We start from the raw sequence: 26,013 nt of genomic DNA, 5'->3' as shown, positions 1-26,013 counted from the left end.
TCGAACACTAACGTGGAAGTAGCCGAGCCGTCACGTCAGCGTTAAACTGGGCTTCATTGTCACAGATAGGACAAGGATATCATTTATGATCCTTCTGGCACCCAGCAGGCTTTCATTTTAATAGCGAGTTAAATTTTATCTGCTGTTGGCAGTAAAAGAAAAAATAGTGTCATTTGTTAGCATTTGTTCATTTTGTTAAATAACAGTTGACGTATTGATAGTCTACGAGGACCCTGATTTTAAATGAACTACTTAATGTGTTTATTATATATATTTTTTAACATTTAACGTATAATAGACCTTTCAGCTCGCCTTAATCACCATGTCTAACTTGGAGTGGGCCGAGGCTCAGCTCGCAGAGATAGAGTTGCTGACCAGTATGTTTCCTAGCCAGGAGGAGCTGGAGCTCACAGACCAACTGGCACTGGCCGAGCTCCGGGACTTTGTGGAGGGCTCGGCTTCTGCAGACGGGCCTCCTCCTTCCAGACCCCAGTTCCTCATCAAACAGAAGCTGGATGCTACAGGCACGGGCATGGTAACTGAATGAGACTGTCAAATAATGTCAGTGTGTTTTACACTTCTCATACAATCATTTGCGTCTTGACTTTTCTTTCTTCTTGTATCTGCTGCTGCACTCAGATGGATTTCACTCTGTCTTGTGCCTATCCACCTGAATATCCCAGTGTGTTGCCAGAGATCACAGTCAGGTAAGCCACAGTGCGTACAGTGGATCTGAGGTGATGGTGAAAAACATAAACATGGATAGATAGAGAGATGCATAGAAATCCTTTCTCCAAGGTCTTTTGGGAATATGAGCTGCTCATTGAATGGCAAAGTTACTGAAATTTTACAGCTTATGATACTGTAATGTTTTCATGAATGTTCCATATACACACATTTGTAACTCGAGCACACACACTTCAACTCAGCCATTCATTCCATAAACCCTGGAGCAATAAGCAGCAGCCCACTCTGCAAAGTGTTACAAATTACAAATGCCATTTGACTTGATCTGTTGCGTAACTGGGTTTGTGGTTCCTTTGTTATTTAGCTTACAGATATTTTGATATTTGTATCGGCATTCATTTGTCATCCTCAAATTCCCTAATGCATGCACTCCCTTGGGGGCCAGTCTTTGGACAAATTTTCTCCTCATTGTGTATGTCTCCTCAGGGTCATTTGTTCATCTACTTTCAAAACATATTGTAATGCCAATAACATGCAGATCTTCCTTGTGCTAAATCAAATAACCTGAATCAACTGCCCACCCCTTAACCAGCTCTTTCAACCATGATAAAATGAAAAACCATGGATTTTGGATGTAATTATATGACATGGTTTACTGATGATGCTGCTTATCCACCTCCGTCTTCTTCAACTAGCAAATATCAGTGACATTATGTATGTTGCCTTCTACAGATATCACAACATTAATTCATGCTCTCATTTATTCCTGTATAAATTATTGGAATTCTTTCTACACATGCCTTAGTCAAGCACTTCTAAATTATTTACAGTTGGTTCAAAATGCATCATTCAGGAGACTCAGCAGAATGCGCCACCAGTCCCACAGTACCTTACTTCTCACATCATTCCATTTCCTGTAAAATCTGGATTAACTAGGAATAATGTGACTGTGACAGCAACTAGGCAGTAATTTCCTACTCTATAAACATTTGGTAGTCAAGCAACAAATTACATTTATCAGGTTTATAAAAGCTGCTAAAATAGTAAGTATGGCATATCAACCTCTATTAGTAACTACTGAGAGGATGCCTATATCACAATGCAAACAACTGCCGCAGCAGCAAAGATTAAGCCACTAGGAAAAATAATTTATCTTAATAAGTAAGCACGTCAGTGAAATTATTTTGTACTATTTTGTAGTGCAAATTTAAACTCTAGTAAGATATACATCAAAAGTTTGTGCTCTCAAGGAAGAAATTTCCTTATTGTATCCTTTATTTGTGCCTTAGGTGCGTTGGTCTTAGCAGAGCCCAGCAGACACAGATCCGCACAAATCTCAATGCATACCTTATGGAGAACTGTCTGGGGGAAGTATGTGTGCTCTCTGCTGTGGAGTGGGTGAAAGAAAACATGCAACTCTTCATTAATAAGAGCTTATCAGCAGCACCAGCTCCTGTGAAAGAGTCTTCTACCCTTCAACCAGAGGAAGTGTTCAGCCGACTGTGGATCTACAGTCACCATATATACAATAAGACAAAGAGGAAGAACATCTTGGAGTGGTCCAAGGAGTTAGGCCTGTCAGGATTTAGCATGCCTGGGAAGCCTGGTATCGTGTGTGTTGAAGGTCCTCAATCCGCTTGCGAGGAGTTCTGGTCCAGGTACCTTGAGTGTGGTTATTTTTACCAACTGATTTGACAGCCAGAACCTTACTGAGTTGCAAGGTTTGTTATTTTTCTAAACTTTTTTCCCTCCATTTCACAGGGTGAAGGTTTTGACATGGAAGAAGATCATGATTCGACACAGAGAGGATTTTCTCCTTGATTGCCAGGTAGAGGACAGCAGATCTGTCGAAAGTATGGACTCGTTGCGCAAATTTACAGGTTTTGAAGAAGCAATGTTCGACCCCCATGGGAACAGAGGTAATCACATGGACCTTGGACAGCTCTACCAGTTCCTAAATGAGAAAGGTTGTTGTGACGTCTTTCAGATATATTTTGGCATTGAAGGGAGGTAGTGGCCAGACCTACAGAATGAATAGAAATTGGTATTTGATTGGTAACTTCACTTCCCCTGAAAATCAGTCTGGTGCTTTTTTTTTTATTTTACCATTCTACTTGTGTTTTTCTAATTATGCACCCAAACACAAAAATGGATTGTGAGCCCAGTCACATGTGCCTTAGTGATCAAGTGCCTTTTTTAGGAAGATGTTCCTAATGTTCCTATGTTAGAGACAGAACATCTCTGCAATTTCAGACACATTTTCTTGCTCTTTTTAGCTAATAGGCATGTTAAAAAAAAAAAAGCCTTAAAAGATGTTTACCTGAGAGTTTTCTCAAGAACCTTGGCTATATTTGCAATTTCAATACTCCTGTATGTGCTGGAGATCATACCTTGCCCTAGGTGCTTTCCTCAGATGGCAGCACTGTGTATTACTACCAGGCTATTATAGGATTTCAGGTCTGATACCACATTAATAATTGGACAACATAGTCAACAATATGCTGGATATCTGTTTATTAAATCTGTTGATTTTCTACTCATCAATTGTGGGTAACATAAGTCGTTCTCCAATTTTCCCGGAATGATTAGTTTTCGGATAAATATTAGTATAAATTGTCAGATAAATATAATTGTGGATTAGAGTCTTGCAATTAAAATTAGGTTATTGAACATGAATCTTGTTTTTTTTTTTGCTCAGAAAACCTGAGATGAAAAACATTCATATTGACTTGTGGATTTTGCTCCTCTTAGGTCCACTGTATGATGGTGATAGTTCCAAATATATGGCATTAATGGATATTTTAAATTCCTTATAAATCTTTAAAAAAACATAAACATTTTCTGTTTATACCAGCAAAGTGCTTCATAGGACTTACATTAGGAACTATATGCAGTACCTTCAACAGGCTGTTATCACCTCATACCATTGTTTTCACATTCATCATTACTTGTGAGATGGGAGAGTCTTACACAATTTTTGTTCCAGATCAAGACACCAATGGGTTTTATCTCCCTTGAAGAGTTCGAACCTAGAGTCAGCATTTAAAAGTTCAGTACGTAAAAATTGCTTTCTGACGTGAGGACTGTAGTCAGGAATTTGTACAAGATCACTGCTGGTCTTATTGAAGATGGAAAGAAATCTCAAGGACTTGCAACATGGGTGAAAAGCTAATATTTTGATCTTAAGGCTATTTGACTGAATTTACTGCAAATTTGTTTGGTCTGTGTTGCCCAGCAGATGGCAGTATTATATAATCGAAGTGGGCAACCTTAGATTTGATCTTATTTCCAAACTAATGCAATATATAACCCAGAAACACCTAAAAACGAAAATGATTTTGAGGTAATATGAATATTACATTTGTAGAGAAGATATTTAACCATCATGAATCAACCTTTCAGTTTAAAATATTATAGTTTATGATATAAAAAAGGTAGAGGAATTATGTCTGTGAAAGATTTACTATTTAAAACTCTAAAACAGCCCACAATCGTTTTTACTGTCTCAGATTAAAAAATTTTTCATCATGTAGCAGAGACCCTGAGATGAGGATATGAAGGGGTTGATCACCCAGAATGGAGTCCCTGGCTGCTTTTGGCCTCAGAGGTTTGGGACATGTGGCGTTTCTGTTCCGCTCCTCTTGATGCTCATTTTTTGCTTTCAAAAGGTGGTTACTCACTTCAGACAGCGTTCCCTCCACAGCCACTCACCCTGACCTTCCTCGTTAGTAGGCTCAACCGACAAGTTCTCTGTCTGTTTATCAAGGAGAGCTCAACGTCCCTGATTTAGTGTAATGATCTAAGTCGTTTCATAAAAGCTTTAACATTCCAGCGACCAATGGACGATGAATTGCCAGGGTTCTTGAGAGACATTGGTTATAAAGGCTTTCTCTGTAAAGATAGAATTGTCTTTACTCTACACCTTTAATTTGTTTCATTCCGGGCCCCACAGAATTTCAAGATGCTTCATTGATTTTTCTCAGTGATTATTTCGAGCGAGTTTCTGTAGTCCTTCACTACCATTATGATACAACAGTGGCTGTATGGAATAGCGGGCCTGAACACCCTCAAGATTGACTTGTAAATGCTCAAGTGCTAATTCAAAGGAAATGTGTCGAGAAATAGTTGACTTTTCGCTCACTAAAAATACTTTAACCGCTGTTTAGTTCAGAGTTTCACAGTGAATGGTTCCTTCTAACTTTCTCTGGGTAAATTAACTGATAAGTAGCACTTGTGATTTTCCAACACATGATCTTGACATTGGCAGAAATTACTGCTATTCTAACTAAAGCCATTATGAATTTATGCCAAGACCAATGACCAATGATGAGTGTGAAAGTGGCAAATGGCAGCATTCTTACGTGAAAGTGATTTGCTTCTTTCACTTGATCGGAAGTTCAAATATGTTTCATGTGCTTTTAACTTCCCTGCTTGGTTGCAATAATGCAGACTGTAGGAAATTGAAGGGGGTTATTGACCTTTATTGGAGCTACAGCCACAGTGAAAGTCATTACCACTACTTGTGGTCAATACAGGCCAATAACACCATCACAGGTCAAGTTTGGGCCACTCCTTAGCTGCTTTATTATCTCCTTTGTTACTCGAATCGACCTGCAGCTTCTGTATTTTCATTCTTACTTACGGTTCAGCTGTTCATCCATCATCTGTACAGAGTGGGATGGACAAAGTCTTTATACAGATGTTACGGGTCCCGTGGATGGGGACCGCGGTGACAAATGTGGAGTAATGAAGACACGACGCGTCCCTGTTTTTCTCCAGAATGTGGGGCTCCCTTACCGTACCCCCCGAACACCTGGAGCAACCACAACGTCTGCCCCACTGCTTTAAAAATAAAATGACCCTTTTTTATATGGTTCTCTGTTCTTGCTAACCACTGCATCTTATTGCATTGAAATTAAACCATGAAAGTGAAGTTTCAGTGGCAAAGCACAGCTTCAATTCAAGTATCCTTACTTTTACATCAGATGATCAGATAAAGAGAAGTGAAGAAGAAGAAAAGTTCAAGGATTTAAAATATACATTAAATCATTTTTATATATCTTAATGCTTCTGCTAATATGGATGTGAACACTTAAGGCTGAGAGTCACCATGATAACCCAAGTTATCATTTCATTTGTGGGCTGCATACAAAAACAATAGAAAAGTTACTGCCGCTCTCCATTAACTTCTTGACTATAAATAGCTCCACTGAGTTTTATACTAAGGTTGATGATTAACTTGCTCACTTGGACCTGATGTGAGTTTGCGCTTCATGTCAGTGAGATGGCTCAGCAGAATGAGGTTCCGGTTGGAGTACATGGCAGTCTCTGGGGTGCTTTCCCGTCTCAGACACTTTTGCGACTCCCACATCATTATTGTAAAACTGCGGAGACAAGGTGGTGCAGGAGGCAAATGCTGGACTAATAGCGGTGTTAATTTCCTTCCTCTTACCTCTCAGCATTTCACTGTTCTGCGATGGATTGATAATTGTTAAACGAAAGCAGGGACCGTATTTAAATTAACTGTTGGTGACAGCTGATCATTGGTGCATACTTTTGATCTTGACTTTTTGAATCTTGACTTTTTGAATCACTGGGGTGACACTAAAGAACTTATTGATGAAAAATATATGGGGGAAAAACACTTTAGCTTTTGTAGTGTATATTGGTATTTCTTCCTGTAGAACAGTGTGTGATGCACTGTTATGTTATATTTTCTAAGGCAGCTATAGAGGCAGTCTGCATATTTGGATTGTACTTAGGCAAAAAAAAGTTTCCTCTGCTTTTTTAAATTTTTTTTTTTTTTAACATTTCCTCTTGTTTGCCCTGCCTGGCCCCTCACCTGTATTATCTCCCCGCTTTAGGAATATCTTTGAAGATACAGAGTAAATAGGGTCTGTATTTGATGCGGAGTAAATGGTATGGCAAATGACTGAAGAAATCATTATATTTATCCCTTGTTCTGGAATCCCTTTTTGAGAACTTTTGGCGAAAATCATTTTTACATTAAACTTCATTCACACATGATTTACTGGTATTTTACTTTTTTTTTCATCATTTCAGACAATAACCCAATTCTGTAGGTCTATTGAACTGGTCATGCATATAATTGAATTAGTTTTGAATGTCATGGTGGGGTATTTCAACACAGGGATTTCATCATGTCTCTATAGCTGGCACTCTGTCACAGAGCCAAGCTAATATAAATAGTATTATTTTTGAATTACTTGAAGCTGCAAACCTTTAAAAGAAGGTTTTCAAAGTATTACAGTGAAGAGTTGTAAAACTTATGTTGAGAAATCCTTACAGTCCTGAGAAAGCCATGGCCTCATTCTGTATATTCTACATCTGAACAATATTTTTTGTTCTTTGTGTTTGCTGCTTAACACTTGTGTTTCCAAGTGCTATGTGAAAACTTGTCCTGGCAGCTCTTTGGGATTCTGGACCTTCTCTCCTGATGACCCCTCAAGGTGAACTCTTGTGTGGCTCTCTGTCCCATGAATACAAAATACGGCTGAATTAAACATTTTCTCTCTTCTCACTACTATTTAATCAGTTGTCTTACTGAGCTGTCTGTCTGGAGTAATCCCTGAGGCTCACCATCACACTGACTGGCATCATAAAGACAGACTGGCACGATGCTCTGGAAGTATTGCACTGGTCCTTCCTCTCTTTGTCTTTGACAGCTACAACCTTGTAAATCAAGGCCTCATTCCTTCATCCTTTTAATAAGCTGTGTCACACCTCGGCCACGTCGTAAGTGCGGTTGTTCTTTGCAATAAATTTTATTACACGTACAGATTTCTATCATCATTTATGGAAATGCTTGTGTGTGTGATTTTAATGTGACTGCATTCTTCATTTAAAACCCTTACCCTGTAAAGAGGGGATGTCACGTATGTTGTCTTATTTATGCTGAAATGTTTTGATTGTGTTAGTGGACCTGACAACACTGGTGTGCGTGTGTTTTAATAGTATAGAGTTTAAAACATAGCTTGAAATGAATCATGTGAGACTTACTGCTGGGATCAGTAGACCTCAGAGTATTTCATTAGATGAGAAAGAAATTCAAATGTGCAGCTACGCAAACCACGGGTGTGTGTTTCAATCATCAACAGGGCTCTTTGCATAAAAACAGCTCTGTTTCTAATGGCTAATTGTGCCCTGTGATGTGCATGCTCTTTTATTGTTGATTTTATTACATTTGGAGAATAGTTGTTAAATGTTAACGTGTGTGATATGTATGTGCATGTTATTTCTGAGGCAAGAGACAAAAGTACAACACACAACAGCGCATTAAGCCAAAGCATATGTTGGCCTACGGATGCTATTTTAAAGCAAGTACAATTAAACCTGATGCTACCCTGTGCCATTATTATATATACAAAAAAAGAACAGGATCCAGAGGAGGGGGAGGAGGCCCCTGATGATAATGAGGCAAATGCCAAACCTGATGTCCACCCACATCCAGACAGCTGGCATCCTGCAGGCATGGGAGTTTGTCAGAAGCTTTTCAATATGACGTTCAAGCATTAATATTCTGTTTGCATTGGACAGTGAGTTATTTGAAGAGGAAATCTGAAATAGGGAGGAATAATCTTATAACTGTCTATGTGTCATTGTCACATCATCGATGCAATCAGGGCTTTAATAATAAATGATTAACACACTAATTACAGTTGGGAGGCGACGCTGAGCCATGACAGCTGATAGGAAGGTTTGAGCAAAGTTTTTTAGAAACATGACACAACAACAAGTTCTTCCAAAAAGTTAGACAGTCTTTTTTTTGGGAGGCGGGGGGGCGGTATTGGTCATTCATTCATTTTCTACCACTATCCATTTCCAGGTCGCGGGGGGAGCCAATTTCGACAGTTGGAGGAAACCCACACAGGCGAGGGTAGACATGCAAACTTCGCACAGAAAGGCCCCAGGCCGGGAACTAAACCTGCGACCTTCGTATATTGGGGCAACAGCGCTAACCACTATGCCGCCGTGCTGCCCAGAGAGGTTTGTTTAAATTCTGTTAACGAAACCCTCAGGACATCTTTCAGCACATATGTACCTATTTTGTCAGTGGTAGCCTCAGACAAAGAACGAGTAGCACATCATCTCTCTCAAAAATAGTGGCTTGTTATCCAATGATTAACTGGGTAATTATCCATTTAGCCATTAGCACGCCTCTTCTACATTCAATATGAGAGTTCCTGTGCAACCATACATCATTTCCGGTGTCTCCATTAGATGTGCACATTAGCTGGAGATGACAGTCTTCACAAGGATTAATGGAAACTAACCTTTCAAAAGCTTGCAGAACTCTAACACGACAAACAGCTAAAAAAACACAACTGAAAAAAAGCATCAAAACAGTATCTAAGGATGATCTCCAAGGACAAAACGCTGTAGTCACTTTGCCCCAAAGAAAATCTAATCTCTGTTATCAAACCACTGCTAAGATTTCTTATAGCTGTCATTTTATTGGAGGAACATCAGTCTCCCATCCGCTAATATTCCAACTTTAATTAAGTCTCTGGTGAGCTCCTTGGAAGACTCCAAGGTGCTCAAATCCAAACAGATGGCACAATATTTATTGCATACCTTATGCCACAGGTACCCCCACTCCAAAGTCTCCCTGAGACAAGGCTTCCCTTTATGTACCCTCCTGGGTCTTTCTCATACAAGATTCAGCCCAACAATGCAGAAGTTTGTTTTAATTAGATCTAAAAATATGATACAAAATAAATCAAATGGCGGACAGACAATCCCTGGGCAGGCTATTTAAAGATTAACCACAGAGAACGAGAGTCAGTGTGGATGAATGAGTTTAAAATACAGTAGGTATCCTCGTTTCAGTCATCCATCCACAGGCCTGCATGTGGCCTGATTTGAGCAGTGCAGACGCTGCCTCTCAAAGTGGAAGCCCTCATGCAGCAAACAAGGGAATTGTATCTGACTGTACACATTCATCTGGACTAATGGCATGGTGATGCATCCAGGGGGATACACAAGCTCATGTTCTTTATTCCAGATCATTTGACTCCCTCTAACTTCCACTCGGCACTGTCACGAGTGGAAGTGTGAGCGATCTGTTTAATCTCATCAAATATGATTAGGCAAAACACATCTCAAGATAATATCCTACAGCCGTCTGATTCAGCAGCAGTGCATATGAAGCGTGAAGTTGTTAAAGATGTTGAAGCAATCAGTCAAAAAGGGGCGACGGGAAACAGTTTGGACAAACAAGAGTGAGAATTTACTACGTTTAGCTCATCTAGTTCTGCATATTTAGACACATTTAGGAGAGATGTACCAACCAGTATCAAAGCATTGTTTGTTTTTCTTTTCCAAGGCAGCACCAGGGTCGAGAACACTCTCCTATTACTCTATCCACTTTTCCATTGGAATGAACTGTCAATCGAAAACAAAACCATTTTCACAAACAAAGGCAGAGGGCAAAGACAACAGACTGCCAACGTAAAGTTCTAGAAATGAAAAGTAAGATATTTAAAAATTGTGAATTTCATCTTTCATTCTCCTGTGATAGACTGGCGACCTGCCCTGGGTGACCCCGCCCTTCCCCTGAGTGAACTGGGATTGGATCCAGCACGACCCATGACCCGGAAACGGAAAAGCGGTACAAAATGGATGGATCTTTCGTTCTCAGGTCTTTGGACCTCATTTTGGGTGCAGAGTCATGATTGCAGGTAAACTCATTTGTCGCCAGGTAAAACTCAGATGACACAATATTAATTACATTTTTGTTTTCCATCTGGGCCTTGGTTTATTATTGGTATGAGTAATATTGACCTAAGGTTTGGATGAATCATTAGGTTACTTTATAGTGCTACTGATAAACTTACATTTGTAATTAAAAACGTGATCCAGAGAACAGTAGATTTCCACTGAGCTTCCTGCATTTACTTTAGAATCCCTTGCCATCTTTGAAATCCTTTGACCCTTTTACTTCTGCAGCAAATTGCCCAATGAATGACACAAGGCAATTTACATGCTTGGACAGTGAAAACAAGTGGAATTTCTGTTATTTCTGTGTAAAACGCTGTGGTGTTAATCCAAAATAAGGACCGCTATTTGTGTCAGGGTTGGAGGGCTTTCCATGCACAGTCTAGCTGTGGTGCCTTCAGTTGTCACTAATCTACAGCAGAGCTGTGGGATGAAAAAGAAAAAGCAGACTGTTGACATCAGTCTGGTCCATCTAACTGCAAAAAAAGAAAAAACAAAAAGAAACTAAATAGAAATCCAACATATCCATTCTATTCAAGCGTTTTTGAGGCCGCAAAAAAAAAAAAAAAAAAAAGGAAAATTGCACACTCACTGTGACTATTTAATTGTACAGGCCTGGAAATACAACTGCAAGGTCTATTAGCTCAACACTGCAAAATCGGAATTGTGCTGTAGACCTAATAAGTTTAAGTGTAATAATGTTTTTTAAGATATCAATTTGTCCCTAAAGGATTTTGTCAGAAACTTCTGTTCTGCCATGATAAGAGCTTATTGTGAGCTGGAGGACTGATATGGACCCTTCCTTCAGGGTACAGTGGGGATCAGTTTCTTCACTTTAGTAAGACTTACAAGGCCTCCTCAGAGGTCATGCTGTGATTGTTACATCGCCCAGGGGATGGTTCTCACATTTCTAGGGTAAAAAGAAAATCCATTTTCCAACTTACTATTTACAACTGCACATGGATGCCCCCACCCCCTTCCCCTCCTCGATATCCAATTACTAAATTATGATGGATTCTTAGCATTATTTTCTGCCAGGCATTATTCAAGACAGTCTATCTCAATTTACATAGCCTAACGAAGCACTGAGCTTTCAATAACGCAGAGGAGTGTGATAGTAGGAGCTGATGTTTCTTTGAACCGGCTGGGCTTTTTTTGGTGGTAATGATTATGAAGTGAGCATCGGGATCCGTCTCTGCAAGACAAGAAGAGGGGAGGTCGTTGCATGAAGCAGGCAGGTGGTTGACCGGACAGCGTGCTGATAATGGCAACATTAGTCTACTGGGAAGCAACATTATGCTCAAGGTCAATGGGAGCTGAGGAATGGAGGATCATAATGATTCGGGCCCCGTGTTCTGGAACGAGATCTCCCTTTAAGGATATCCAGACATTTAATATGAGCTCACTAATCTGGACCAGGCTATTATAGCCATCCTCAAATTTCCAAAAGTTCATCTGTGCCACTGAGGCAGTGATAATGGACCATAAAAGGTGCTTTTTTTGGTTTCCTAAATTGGTAGGGTTTATTGTAAATGTTCACTACTGGACACAAGACACTTTAATCAACATTTGCTTTATTCAAATCTAAGTTTGATATTGCTATTCTAATGCAGCATTACACTTCATTACCATGCATTTGGTCTTATTTAGATAATGTGAATATGATGCACTTTCACATATCTTGTTCTTGGAATATCTGCAAATCCCTATAATCACAATATTTTCTCATTTTGTATGGACTGCATTCTTTTTACGCACACTGAAACTCATCTAGAGCAGATTTGCCCGGCAGTACTACTTATTTAAGAGGAGATGATTGCTGGAAATATGGAAACCAATGTGGAAATCAGTAGTCCATCCTTCTACCATACAAAAGCACAGTCTCCATGTATTTTAACTGCATAACTCTTTTACTCAATTAATCAGCTTTACTTGGTTTTTTATTCTAAATTTATTGTTTATTTTTGTTATCTGCTCAGTGATGGTATCATGGCTGTATTTTTCCTCTTCAGATGCTATTACCGTTTTCTCTTTCAATTATCTAATTGCCCCACAGGGATCAATAAAGTTTAATCTTAAGTGTTATTATTTCTTTTGTAATTAAAGCAATCAGCTGCATGGCAACATCCTTGACCATGATGTCAAATCACGAAGCGCTCTGCTTCCTCTTTTCCTACTTTGTCTGTCTATTTTGTTTAAATGAGGGCAACAGCAGCCTGCTGTGTTCACATCTGTGGCCACTTTCACGAAGCCACTTCAAGCATATCGAACTCAGCTCCAGTGAGACGGGAGGAATTCTGTAAGACTGGCGTCTACCTTTTGTTACCCTGTATTAATACACACATCGTGAGCGAAGCTGAGAGCCTCAGGCAATCTTTCGGGAGGGGCTTCATGGCTTTTTAATCCTTCTACAAGTCGGACACTTTGCATGCATTATTAATGGTAAAGGTTAGCTAATACTCTGCAGTTCCATGGAATAACAATTACAGTGCAGCTTTGGTCATTGCACCGTCCATCAATAGAGCTCGTTTTTATGTAACTGTAGATACGTGAACTGATATTAGGATTGTGGGTAATTCTACTGTAATTCAAAAACAACAAAGGATTACTCATGAGGTCATTCTAAAGTACAAACTTAGTCACAACAAAATGGCAGTTTTCAAGTTGTTTATGTTTTAATCTGCACTTTGTCTCTTTTTTCCTTTTTTTCTGCTTTTCTTTTTTTACAGTGGCATTGTTGAAAAATGAATATTCAATACTGAGAAAAAGCAAAACCTCACACATCCCCCTTAAAAAGCAAATTAATTACAGCGATTAAAACTTTGTACAAAATGAGTTATTTATAGCATCATATTGAACTAACAAAATAACATGTATGAGCATTGGCAATGCTGTTTAATGTCTTTGATACAGTGACTATATACAATGAGGGGATGTCTGATTCACCAATGCCTCAACATGTCATTAGTACTGTTTGCAGCAAACTCAAAGGCCATAACGGTGATCCTTGTATTGTTTTTTATGATAAGTTTCAGAATTAAAAAATGGAAAAAGTTAATGTCAGACCACTACTTTAGTAATAACAGCAATAATATCAATCAATATAGCATTATATAATAAATGACAATCAATCATAATAATAAATACGTATATTTTGACAATTTTTTTTCCCCCTTTTTTTTTTTTTTTTTTTTTTTTTTTTTAACATTTTAAGCAATTCATGAGAATCCCTGTTTGACGAAATCTTCAAAAGTCTGAAAACAATCTCATCAAAGTGACAGGAACTGATAAGGACCTGAAATTAAAAGCTAGGTTTCCTTTTACTGAAATTGAATACTTACACATTATTTACATACCTTATAACAAAACAAAACAACCTCTTGTTAGATAAAAGAATAATAATAAAAAAAACAGACGTGTGGAGTACTTTAAATACTGTATATGCTAATATACAAATCGTAATGTGTCAGGGATCCCAAGATTCAACAATATTGTTCACCAACATTCACGTTAGCAAAGTATTTTACAGCAATATCCACACATTAAGCATAGTTTTCAATAAAATTCAACATAAATAATGAACCCTCACAAGGTTCCACGCATTCAGTTTGGATCTTACATCAAATCAGCAACCCAAAATTAAAGGTCCTCATCCATGACGACAACTGAAATCTTTCAGCGTACTGAAATCTTCATCTTGTATCTGACACCATCTCTCCATCTAGACTCATATTGAATCCTGAGACAAGAAACCGTTGATGTGTTTTCCCTCTGTGTTAGTCCTCAGACTTTGTGCTTTAATATTCAAACTTGTTCTCTGGTGTTACAAATCAACAGCATGAATAAAAACTCAAATGAAAATCAATGCAGGAACTTGGAGACAGAGACAGGGAGATGATTTCATTTTGAGACAATCACATTGATTGTGCTTCTGCACTATGTTTTGTATGATCTTCTATGTTTACTCTCTCTCTCTTTTCTTTTTTTCTAATATGTGCAATGTGGCTGTGGTGGGATAAAGTCCAGGCAACATTCAAAGACCATCCAATCATGTTAATGTTGGATAGATCGATGTATTTAACACAGTCTGTTAATGTAAATGAATTCCAAAAGCTGAGACTTGAATTGAAGCACATTTCTTCAGAATAAAAAAAAAACAAAACTGCAAAATAGTTGTATATTAAGTAAAATAAGAGATAAAGCAGGCAAGAAAAGAAACTGCATAAAAAATATGAAGCGTTTAGGCACTGTAAACTGAAATGGACAAAATCCAATTGTACATGGGGGTACATTGATTACAAAAGGAGAAGGCTATATTGTCAGCGAATGCTTCGAAAAACAGGCATATCCAAGCATGAGCTCTCTGGAGAAGGCAAAAGAAGAAGTAAATAATAAGTAAAGTAAACCAGACAGTGACACCGAGGCAGCTTAAGATTACATGTCTGCTGTCAAAAGTTGGCATGAAACGCAGGAGAAGAAGAAGCAATGGAAATCTAAATGAAATACTCTTTCTTTTCCTCTGCATGCACATGGTTTCCCTCTGCGTTGATGATGGCAGTATCTGCGTCAGGGGCGTCCTCTGCTCCTTTGGCCTCGTGTGTTAGATATGTTCCTGCAGACGTACAGAGCCACAGCGAAGTTTATCCACCGAGACATATACATTTACTCCAGGCAGGCGCATAGTTATTCAAGGGAGCTCGAGTGACCTGCTTTACCTTTATGTCTGGCCAGATATCGTCCAAGAACTATTATCAAACACAAGGTGATGAAGACCACGACTGCGACAACACCGCCGATTAAAGCATGGTCAGGTCCGTGCTGTCCTAAAGCATTCGGATCTGGAATAGGACAGAGGGGGAGAGAGAGGGAGAGAGAGACGGAGGGAGAAGTGGAAAGAAAATATTAACACCTGTGAGATGTTCCGCCACTGTCTCATGCAGCTGTAGACATTATTTAAACAGGAATGAAAACATTTTGCTCCAGCAATTATCCCCGAATCCAGATGTAGCTATACCATTTGCGAACAAAGCACAACAGCCCCAAATGAGCGTCTGCCATATTTAGAGCAACCTGACATTGTTGCTTTGAAGTGCCTGAATTGAGGTGTAAAAAAAAGAGATCTCTATACAATTCAGAAATGTGTGCGTGTTGAGGAAGGGAAACATGCTGCAAGGAAACTCTGTAGAAGTCTAGGTCTGAGTGATGTTTTAACTTTTTAGCCAAAACCTCTACACACACGGTCTTTTGTGTTTTCTCCTTGCTCACTGCCACATTCTGCTGCCGAGGATCTGTTCTTTCCTTTCTCCTTTTTTAAATGCTTTTTTTTTTTTTTTTTTAAGTAAGTGTTATTTAACATCAGACATCCTCTGGGCAGAGAGTGAGCTGAAGGTTTCCCAGGCAGGAGCATGTCTTTGTGTCTGCCGTGCAATAAACTGCGGGTTTGTGCACCTCGTGTGCTCTCATTATCTCAAGCTGATGAATGGCTTGTGCTCAGTTTTTGCAAAGTGACCCTGGGAAATGACGACGGGGATGTTCCTATAAACCTTGTTATTCTTGCCTGTTAACAGAAAACAACCCTTGCTTTAAAAAAATAAAAGGATAAAAAAAAAAATAAAAAGAAAAAAAAAGAAAAAGAAGGAGAAGATGAAATTGTGAAACATGCAGTTTAACTCCATGCAGAATAGAACCACCAACAGTTTTATCAATAATTCACGGGCCGGCACTTCTGACCTTATGCAATAATTGTCGGCTGGTTTAACAGTTGAATTAACTCTGTTTCTGTTGCGTGTCGACGGATGGAGTGATCTATACGGCTGTGCCACTGGCAACGAGGAGCATAAACAACTATCACGTCACACTGTGCCGGTGTTCACAGCTCACATGGATGGGATAAGCTAAGAAAAACAGCTCTTGATGCGCTGCAGCTGAACCCGCCTTGTAACTTGTGAACGCAACACCTGCTTTCAGCATAAGTGTGAGTAAATGGCCAATAAGTAATGCCACATGTCACACCCCCTATATGAACTTAACCTCCCCCTTTTAAATCGGGTATTTATATCTCAGTCCCAAAGCAAACCACAGAGAGGCATCAAGACGGCATTAAATTAGCACAAACACCATCACAAAAGGAAAACTACAAGCATATTAATGACACTGAGGTGGCTTAATGGGTTTCATTTAACCTGATCTGGTGTAGTTAGAGCAGGGCAACACAAACTGGGAATCATTGCATAAACACAACCCCACAAGGAAAAGTTTCTAAAAAAATATATATATATAATTATATATAACATGGACTAAAGTGCTCCACCACATTTTGCACATAGGTTAAAATCCATATTTTTACAGGAAACTATGTGGTAAGGAATGTGAAAAACAGAGCTCCCATTAAAATGTTTCCTTTTTTTCTGCTTTAGTCAAATGAACTGAAGTCAAATATTTGCACACTGGCGCGAGTACAATGTCCAGCCTAGCTACACTCTGACTGCACAATGAAATAGATGGTTCTATGACAAAGCAAACCAAGACCATGTTGTGTGATAAGTTATGCAGCCCGTATAGAGAAAAGCGGCTGGCATCAGCAGAGTGAGCATCCATGCATGGTGATGGTTTGGCTCATGCTGGGTGGAGGCCGTGATGTGTCCTGACCCACATCCAGATCCAGCATCACACACTGTAAATCTGGCTTACAATAACCGTCTAGTGCGATATTTACCTGTCGTAGGCCCTGGAAAGTCTTTGGCTGTTGCCATGGTTGCAGACAGTGACAGCAGTAAGGGAAGACGAGGGGAACAACACCGTGATAAAAAAGGTGACCACAGGGTTCAAAGGAAACATGTGAAATTTGCATGGTCTGTTTTCATGAGCCTTTACTTTGACAGTGTTTAGACATGACGAAAAGCTGCCAGAGCCAAACACATGCTGAACCAGAGTTACAGGAAACGGCGGCTGGGAGAGGAGCACAAGATACATTGACAGGGACAAGATGAAGAACAAAGGTGAATATAAGAGATGCCCAACTGACAATACCCACCCTCAATGGGTCAGTTTGGGAAAAAAAAAACAAAAAACAGACAAACACGTTTTTTCACTTAACTCAATTTAGTTTGTTGGGTATAGAAATAACTATGCTGGGTGTGCTTTTTTTCCCAGGTTGTAAGACATCAAATAATTCATCTGAGGTGAACCCATTGTTCATTTTTGGTTGCTGTAATTTCTTTCTTTTCTTTCTTCCCCCCCCCCATGAAATTACACTCACCACCATTGTTTGGATGAAAGCATGGATCTTGGGGACAAATACCTAAAAACCCGGGAAAACAAAGACTATCTGAACACCAACAACACCAAAGGGAAAGGAGAAAATACACTTTTGTGTGAACCGAACAGGTGATATGTGTTTCCCCTGAATCCGGGTATTCACCACCATATATTCAGCAGCCTATGATGAACAGTATGTCTATAAAAATACTGACAAATGACAAGGTAATAAAGTTCCCTTTTCTGCTTTATTGTGAGGCCAAATCCTGTGGAATTTATTTATTTATTTATTTATTTATTTATTTTTGCTATGCACCAAACTTTTTAAAACAGATTGTGTTTTGTTTGTATTGTATGTGGACGTGTAAAAGGATCTTCGTGCAGGAGCAGAGAGCACGGCCCTGCTGCCAGTTTCAAGCTACTCTGCTAGTCAACAATTGCACTCGGCAAGGCAGTCTGGAAAACTGCAAGCTAGTAAATATGGATTGAAACAATGCACAGTGTAATATATTACAGCAAAATCACCATTGCAAATCTGTCATGAGGAAGGAAATGCATTAAATTTTTGCTAAGCCTCAAGGATACACATAATGCGTTTTGGTCAGAGAAGACGGAGTAAAACTTCTGTTTGTTTCCAAGGAAACTTTTTTCGTGTGTTGATTATCAAAATAAAGCACATTCCAAATTTAAGTAACCTGTGTGTTTACAACTGGGCTTTGAGTGCTTAGGCAACCACTTGGCATATTTTACCTGCAGAGTGCTCTTGTGGCTCAGTATGGCAAATTCATACATAAACACTACAACACTAATTCCATTAGCAGAAAACTGCAGTAAACACTCGAAGAGCATGCGATTTTGGTCAAGGGGAAATGTTTTCTTGTGTGTGGTTCTTGGGGTAGAAATGATAAATATAAACACTGCTTTCTGCGATTTCTGCTTCTCTTTTGTTGTGGTTTTACAAGTTGTCCTAACTTACTCTACAACGTCTGCTTGCGATTAGTGCTGTTACTGCTAGCTGTGCACAGATAAGAAGGCCAGTGAAGCAACAGTGGCTGTATAAAATAAAGCAAAGAAGAAAGGAAAAATTGGAGTGGGTATTGAATTCATCCAGAAAAACCAATGCTATTTTCTATCTCAGAGCCTGGCTGTTAGCTCATCAATCATCAACTGTGGGTTCAGTGTCATGTTTGCAAGTGCATGGAGCGTTGAGGCGAGGGCAAGGGGGGGTGGGGGGGTGGGGGGGTGTCTGTGAGCATACCTGTGAACGCAGCTGTGACTGCCTACGCCTGATGTGGGAATGTCGGCATTGGCCGACTGGAAGGATGGAAGCTAGGGAAGGAGTCAGGGGAGCTGGAGGATGGAGGCACTAAGGTGATGACGTATGCCAAATGAAAACAGGAGCAACGGGGAGCAAAAAACAAACCTATCCACAGGGAACAGGCGCAACATGAGGAAATTCAAACAGCACAAATCAATCCCTGCGCGTGGCTGGTGCGGTGGGTTAATTCTGGTCTCCCCCTCAGTGAATACAGACAAAATAATGAAATAAAAATGCACAGATGATAAAATACAAGGGTTGCACAAATGACTCGAGCACTGAATGAGTAAATTCTTTTTTCTTTGGGGAAAAAGGATGAGTCATACATGAAGGATTCATCTTTTGTACATCTGTTAAATTTTCAAGCAAATGATGATAGCTCGGTTAATAGGCTGCACACAGAGAATGTAAAACTTCTCATGTATCGTGTTGGAAATGTACAATGAGTGAGGGAAACATAAAGGTAAAATGTAAGAGGCGAGACACCACTTAGCTGAATTTAACCAAACTACCACCTCTCTAGAATCTCAGACTGGGTAATTAAACTGCACTCTCTCTGCTATCCCATGACGAATGTTTCTAATTTCAATGCATTTTATATTTCTTTTTTTTTTATTTCTTTCTGTCTTTCCCTTGTCCAAGATTGAAACGCCGGAGCTGAATTCCTAATATGTTTACAGGTACCTGGCAATAGAACGATTTCTGATTAACATATATGGTGTTTCCTCGCCTTATTTAATGCAGTGCATTGAGGGGCATAATCAGCGACGATGATGAATTGTGGTGGAGCATTGACATTTATTGCTTCTCGGCTCTCCTGTCATCAGCAAATTAGGCTTAGAGGCTGAGATGATCCAAAGAGACCCAGTAAGTAATCCAGACAGACATGATGGTGCTGAAGAATGACTATCATCATCAGTGGAAATGAGCTCGTCTCACACATCTTTTACCAACTCAACTCAATTTATCATCCTTCTCCTGGTAACCAGGAACTCTATTTACTGTGAGAGGGCTGGTGAGGGTTATCACCTTCCTGGATAGTATATACTTCTATAGCTGCTCAGGCTTAACAAAGCGCATATATCTATATATAAAGATATATAGATATATATAAAAATCAATCTCCCTGGCTGTGAAATGTGAAGAATGAAACTCTGGGCCAGCACATGGCACCCAGATATGATGACAGGATGATATGGACTAGCCTGACATCGCTGCCTTACCCTGTTCATTGAGCATGGTGAAAGAAGACGCCGAGGCTAACCAAAGCTGAAAGGATGAATGTGTCATCTTCCTTTGGTTCCATTTTTCTCAGTGAAGGGTTTTCTCTCCCCAAAAGCCTCTGCCTTTAAAATCGAACAAAGGAGCTGCTGTGCATCTGGCAACTGCGTGCGAGCTTGAATAAGTCCAGAGCTGGAGCTGTGATAAGTCGCTCCTAAACAAACTGCACTCTCATGTAGGACTGTTTAATTGGTAAAAATGGAAACAAATAAATCCATGTTGAATTTATATATTCCTTTCCTTGTTTCTTGTATTTTTACTTGGCTGTATTTGATAAACATTATAATCATGGGCTGCAGAGGCCTTAATGATCCGTTTCCGGCACCATGCTGTCTTCATTCTCTCATCCCCTCCACTGTCTTGGGATTAACTTATCTCTCCTCCAGGCAGTACTTGGAAGCTAAATTCTGCATCCTTAACACTTTTTTTTTTTTTTTTTTCCGGTTTCCTCACAGGAAGAGTCCAAACACTAAACCTGTGCACTTAAGGCCTGTGTACATTAGAGTGAAGTAAACTGGGTAATCCTGCTCAGTGCCAAGGAAAGATTTGAAAGTGGAAGCTTGAAGAAATTATCTTAAATATGACTACAAAACTCGGTGGCCTAATGCAAGCACTGACATTAATTGAAATCTCAAAGTGTGCTGTGTGACCACAAAAATCAAACATGTTTCATTTGATCACGAACTTGCCAGCTGTTGGAGGCCACTTTTTGATGTGCTAAATATAAACCATTCGCATATTGAGATAATGCTAAACAGGACCATAGCAGCAGTTTAAGGTGTTTGATACATTTTTCCTATTGTATGTTCAACACATTTCCTTTTCCCCTACCAGGGTTTGGTTGTGGCTCAGGAGTAAGAGCAGGTTTGCTGCTTTGATCTTAATTCATCAAGATCAATTTGCACAAAAGACCACGATCCGTTCGTCATGCTCCCAAATTTCGGCCATTTGCATTTGTTTCTCCAATTTAACTTTCCGAGTTTACAATACAGAATTCTGAATGACTTGATCCTGCTCCTCCATTACCTTACTGTATTACTAAGTGTCAAATTGACAACGTTGTTGTGAGACGCTTCAGTGGAAATAAATTCATCTGCATGATCACTCAGCTATGATGTATTGCCAACAGTTACGCAGCGTTAATGTTCTTAGTGATGAACTGAATTGATGAGTGATTTTTTAAGATGAATGGAAGCAAATGGCTGTCTTGAATGATAGGAAAAATCACCTAAAACATACTTTTATATATATATATGTAAAAAAAAAAACAACAAGAAAACAGATTTTAAGTTTTAAGATTTTCATTTTCAGCTCAGTAACTGAACTTCGCAAATGCACTCGCAGGGTCTTTTTAGTGCTGGAAATCAGGTATAAATCAAACTGGTGCACATCGTTACAGCAGAAAATAAGACTAAACATTACTCTGGGAGGTTGTTAATTATTTGGTGAATCAAATTTAAAACATGTTTGCCTATTTATGCATTTTTAAATATTCATTCATTATCTGTACATGTTCATCCTTCATTTGGTTGCGGGTGACTGGAGTCTGGCAGAAGATATTCATAAATGAATCGCTAATGACGGTTTCAAGATTGAAGTCAACAGCAGTTATTATGATTGGCAGATTATCGGACAAAAATAATGTAATTCCGGGAGATGCTTAAATTTGTCATCTTCCTCTATTGAAATCTTTTAAATTAAAGTCGCAATTATTGCTTTAATCGCTTTTGATTTTTTTTTTTTTTTTTTGTAATCATAAGGTGTAGCAGCTTAGCCTTTGTGTATTAGGCCTGACTGACAGCCCCCCTGCTGGCTTTGTATCAGTGCAATGAACACCAAGCAACAATAAAGCTGATCATCTGGAATAAGACTGGCCCCCCCACTGAAGTACCCACCATACACAAACAGTTTGTATTCGGCACTGCTGGTCCCCAGGTCGTTGCTGGCCTCGCAGCGGTATGTGCCATTGTCTGTTTTGTTTAGTGTGGTGAAGGTTAGTTCCCTGCCCTCCACAATCATACGCTCAGTGTCTGGCAGCTCTCCTCCATCTTTAGACCACAGCACCGGTTCAGGTCTAGGACAGAAAACAATGTAGGCAATAGGTTTCCTTTCACGTTACTGTTTATGATTTCTCTTAATCTCAAGAAATGGTAATTTAATTGCAGTAATATTCTTGGAAAATAACTTTTTTTTTCTTTCTTTCTTTTTCTTTTTTTTTTTTTTTTTTTTTCAAGAAGAAGAATCACATCTCTAGTGAAATTTTCGTGCCAGGAATTATCACCAGATTGAAGTCGAGAATAAATGCCAACTTACATTGGGTTGCCTATGGAAATACACTCCAATTTGAAGTATTGCCCTTCCTGTGGAATAATCATTGAATGTGTGATCTCCAGATGGGGAGCATCTGCGAAGAGGAGACAAAAAAAAAAAAAAAAAAAAAAAAAAAAAAAAATCCAATGCTATGACAGCACTGTGTGTTGTAGGCTTTAACTCTTACACTGACTAAGTACAACAGTAGTTAGCTCTTTACCCATTGGGCAACTCTTAGCTCAAGCCCATATCCCTGTTCTGCTTTGATACTAATCCCTTACCTGCAAACTAATCCTACACTAATCCTGAGCAAATGCAAAGCTAAACCTGCAGACATTAATGTAATCTCAATCCTTGTATTTCTTCTCAATGCTAATCTTGCACCTAATCCAGTTTTGTGGGGGTGTGTCTGACTTCACTCACAGTGGACCTCTAGGACCTCAGTTGTCATGTATGGGTTGGACAGAGACACGTGCTCCACGCTGCAGGTGTAGGCAACGCCGTCGTCCCGCTTGTCCACTTGGAACTGAACGCTGCTCCTCACCGTGAAGGATTTTCCCGTGGCGTTCACCTCCTTAGTGCCTGCAGAGAGTCCCAAAATGAACAAGGGTGCTATGAATTTGTGAATTGCTAATGTTTCTGGGGAATGTTTCTTTTTTTAATTAAAAAAGAAAAAAGAAAAGAAAAAGAAAAGCATGTAAAAGAGGCTGAGACAAACAGAAGTCTGCTTACATGCTGACTAAAACATGAGAAACATGAGAAATTTTATTTCGATTTTACAATTTATTTATTTATTTAGTTTTCCTGACATATTCAGCTGCAGTGTTGTTGTTTTTCTCTGCGCCTCCTTTGAGGGAGAGAATCCTTGGCCTTTGAAAGTCAAGTCAAAGTGGAGCGAATAGCAAGGGGCAAGTAGAATGAGTGTTGACTCGGTTGGTTGGGTGTGTTTGCTCCTCCAGGACCATCTCTCAAACATCCTAGTCAACACAAAGAGACGCACACACACACACACACACACACACACACACACACACACACACACTCAATGGCAGCGTGGAGCAGATTCTTCAGAGGTGCAATCACACCTTTCCATTCTTTCCTCTCCTTTATCTCGCTTTCATGCCCAAACATTTACCCTTTTACGCAGTGTCAGAACTTGATCTGCTCGGTTTTTTACCTGCCGTGTAATTTTGCCTTCTCTCAAGTTATGATGGAAAGCATTTCTTTGTAGTTTTCTGGCAACACTTTGTGTGTTAGCATCTCTTTTCTCTGGAAAGAGCTGCATAAGGCTCCAACACCTGAGCAACGGAAATAGTAGGAAGGCGTTACCTGACAGAGGACTCTGGATTGTAAATGCTGCCCCCCCACCCCCATTCTCCTCTGCGACCCCTCCCTCTCCTTGTACTTTCTGCGATCCAGTTCAGACCTGAGCGGATCAATACATACGCATGTACTCGCTCTGCTCCCTCACTCACAAATGCACACACATCACATGAATTGTTCAATCACTTGGTCTATTAAATTCTAAAAGCCCTTTGCAATGAAACGCAGATCACCCATATCATCATCATTTTGGGCTGATCTGCTCCATTTGTTCCACTCTACTGAATCTCTTTGATTTTGTCATATGCAAGGGAATTAATATTTCATTGGACTTTGCAGTGGAAGGACTATTACGACTTTGACTGCTATGGCTGCTGCTACAGTACGCGTATGATTACTGCTATCGCTGCCACATGGATTCCTTCTTCATCTCTGCATATTTTCCAGGTGGGTGGATTAAATAACACCTTTTTTTTTCTGGAAATACTTCAATGATTTAAAGGTATTGATATTTCATAAATAAAATCCAAATATATATATATATATATATATATTTTTTTTTTAGGGAGGATTAATATTTGGTCTGTTTATTTAAGTCCAGTCCCTGAAAGTAACCATGCTTTATCTAAAAAGAAAAAAAGAGAAAGGTTAGCTTTTTATTTAGTCTTTAATTTCACTTTTCTCGGTTGTTGTGTTCCAGTTACATGTGTTTAATTTGTCAATCGCTGCCTGTTTCAAAATCTGATCATGTCAGTCATGTGAAATTACATTTTTCACTTTCAAAATTAGAAAATTGGGGAAAATTAGCTCCATGCTGGCTTCATTATATCAAACTCACTGTCTTTTGTTTGCACCACACACACACTAAACATCAACTTCAAAATTTAAATTACTAACAGCACGAAGAAGACAAAGATAACTCGAAAAGAAGCAGCAAGGAAAAAAAAAAGAAAAAAAAAGAAAAGCTTAAATCCAACTTCACCACCCTCCAGGACATCACTCTCTTATTGAGTAATGCATCTCAAATGAGAATATTTGGGGGAAAAAAAAGAAAAAACCTTCAAACGTCACATATCCTTTGAGCAAGCAGGAAAGCGAGAGGCCTTGCGTTTGAGAGTCAAAGCCCCTGCATTTTGCCCTCAAGTACAAAAGGGGGAAAGGAAGCACCTCTGTGGCATTGAGCTAAATCTCTCCAGCTTTTCCTCTCATTCGTCAAGTTGCCTGCAGCATCAGACTTACCACAGAAATGCTGTCAGTCTGTTCCAAAGCGGCTGCTAGCGTCGCCAGAGAGCGAGCAGAGGCAGCTTTCGTAAGAACGGGAATGTACCCAGGTGCACCTGCTTTGAACCAAAGCCCCAACAAGTAAACAGATCTGCATTCAGGCACCAACTCTGTGTGCTTTCTTACTGAGGGAGCGGCTCAGCAGCAGGATTTGATGTGTGTGTTTTTTTTTTTTTTTTTTTTTAAAGCTCTAAGTGCAGGTGTAATGGGAGTAATGCTTTGTCAAGTCAGGTAAAGTTTCTTTTAGATTGATTATTGTTTTCTGTTCACTCTTCATTAAAGTTGTCTTTGGCCCTGATTAAATAAGTGCACAACGATTTGAGCCTCTGCTTATTTCATGAAGACATCAGAGGCATTCTCTAATAGCAGAAGTTGCTCCTCAGCACAGTTTGCATCCCACTGCCTGCTGATCAATAATTACACAGTGTTTTGAGAAATTTCATGTTCCTTCTTGTAAAATTCTGTGACCTAATTTCTCGATTAATTTGCTGTTTAGGGGTCCTTTTAATATAAAGTCGTATCCACAAAACCAATTTTTGCCTCATTAAACAGTGGTTCAGGTCCTTAATGCGACATTGGTGGTTGAAATCCTTCATGAACAGTTTAACTCATTTAGTATTTATGTATTTGACAGTGGGAAGATAAGGGGAGGAAGTGATGTAAGAGTTAATTTTCTTACAGTTCACACAAAGGTGAGTACACCAGCTTATTAAACTCCATTCATGCCCATAGCTGGTTTTAAGCCACTCATTGTCTATGATGCTGTATTATTTCATATTAACTATATTCTTATCACATATTGTTTTTCAAGTTTACAT

General features: G+C 39.4%; 2 protein-coding genes and 1 long non-coding RNA gene across 4 annotated transcripts in view; 2 read left to right on the top strand and 1 right to left on the bottom strand.

The window, feature by feature from the left end:
• Nucleotides 1-26: 26 nt before the first annotated feature.
• On the top strand, nucleotides 27-3,450 carry rwdd2b (RWD domain containing 2B). The gene is made up of 4 exons (XM_029518035.1): nucleotides 27-535; nucleotides 640-707; nucleotides 1,977-2,345; nucleotides 2,449-3,450. The coding sequence occupies exons 1-4, from the start codon at nucleotides 323-325 to the stop codon at nucleotides 2,699-2,701; spliced, it is 903 nt and encodes a 300-aa protein (XP_029373895.1). The 5' UTR covers nucleotides 27-322; the 3' UTR covers nucleotides 2,702-3,450.
• Nucleotides 3,451-8,554: 5,104 nt separating this feature from the next.
• Nucleotides 8,555-10,996, top strand: LOC115053542 (uncharacterized). Its single transcript, XR_003841456.1, has 2 exons — nucleotides 8,555-8,694; nucleotides 10,229-10,996. It is a non-coding gene; the product is annotated as an uncharacterized LOC115053542 (long non-coding RNA).
• A 3,667-nt stretch (nucleotides 10,997-14,663) lies between these two features.
• Nucleotides 14,664-26,013, bottom strand: part of cadm2b (cell adhesion molecule 2b) — a 141,728-nt gene continuing 130,378 nt past the window's right edge. For both annotated transcript variants that reach the window (XM_029517697.1, XM_029517698.1), the window contains 5 exons: nucleotides 23,015-23,173; nucleotides 22,595-22,685; nucleotides 22,177-22,355; nucleotides 15,141-15,263; nucleotides 14,664-15,037 (listed from right to left, as the gene is read on the bottom strand). In XM_029517697.1, the coding sequence (XP_029373557.1) occupies nucleotides 14,919-15,037; nucleotides 15,141-15,263; nucleotides 22,177-22,355; nucleotides 22,595-22,685; nucleotides 23,015-23,173 (671 nt within the window). In that variant the 3' untranslated portion in view covers nucleotides 14,664-14,918. The remainder of the gene's footprint in view (nucleotides 15,038-15,140; nucleotides 15,264-22,176; nucleotides 22,356-22,594; nucleotides 22,686-23,014; nucleotides 23,174-26,013) is intronic.

The sequence above is a fragment of the Echeneis naucrates genome, chromosome 13, assembly GCF_900963305.1.
Source record: "Echeneis naucrates chromosome 13, fEcheNa1.1, whole genome shotgun sequence".
NCBI classification, from domain to species: Eukaryota; Metazoa; Chordata; class Actinopteri; order Carangiformes; family Echeneidae; genus Echeneis; species Echeneis naucrates.
Note: the sequence above shows the minus strand (reverse complement) of the source record. Positions and strands in the feature narration are given on the sequence as shown.

Excerpts from the sequence above, each read along its gene's own strand:
- rwdd2b (XM_029518035.1), top strand. The coding sequence starts at position 323 with ATGTCTAACTTGGAGTGGGCCGAGGCTCAGCTCGCAGAGATAGAGTTG. Across the intron at positions 536-639 it reads ATGCTACAGGCACGGGCATG|ATGGATTTCACTCTGTCTTG; the intron begins GTAACTGAATGA and ends TGCTGCACTCAG. Across the intron at positions 708-1,976 it reads TTGCCAGAGATCACAGTCAG|GTGCGTTGGTCTTAGCAGAG; the intron begins GTAAGCCACAGT and ends TTTGTGCCTTAG.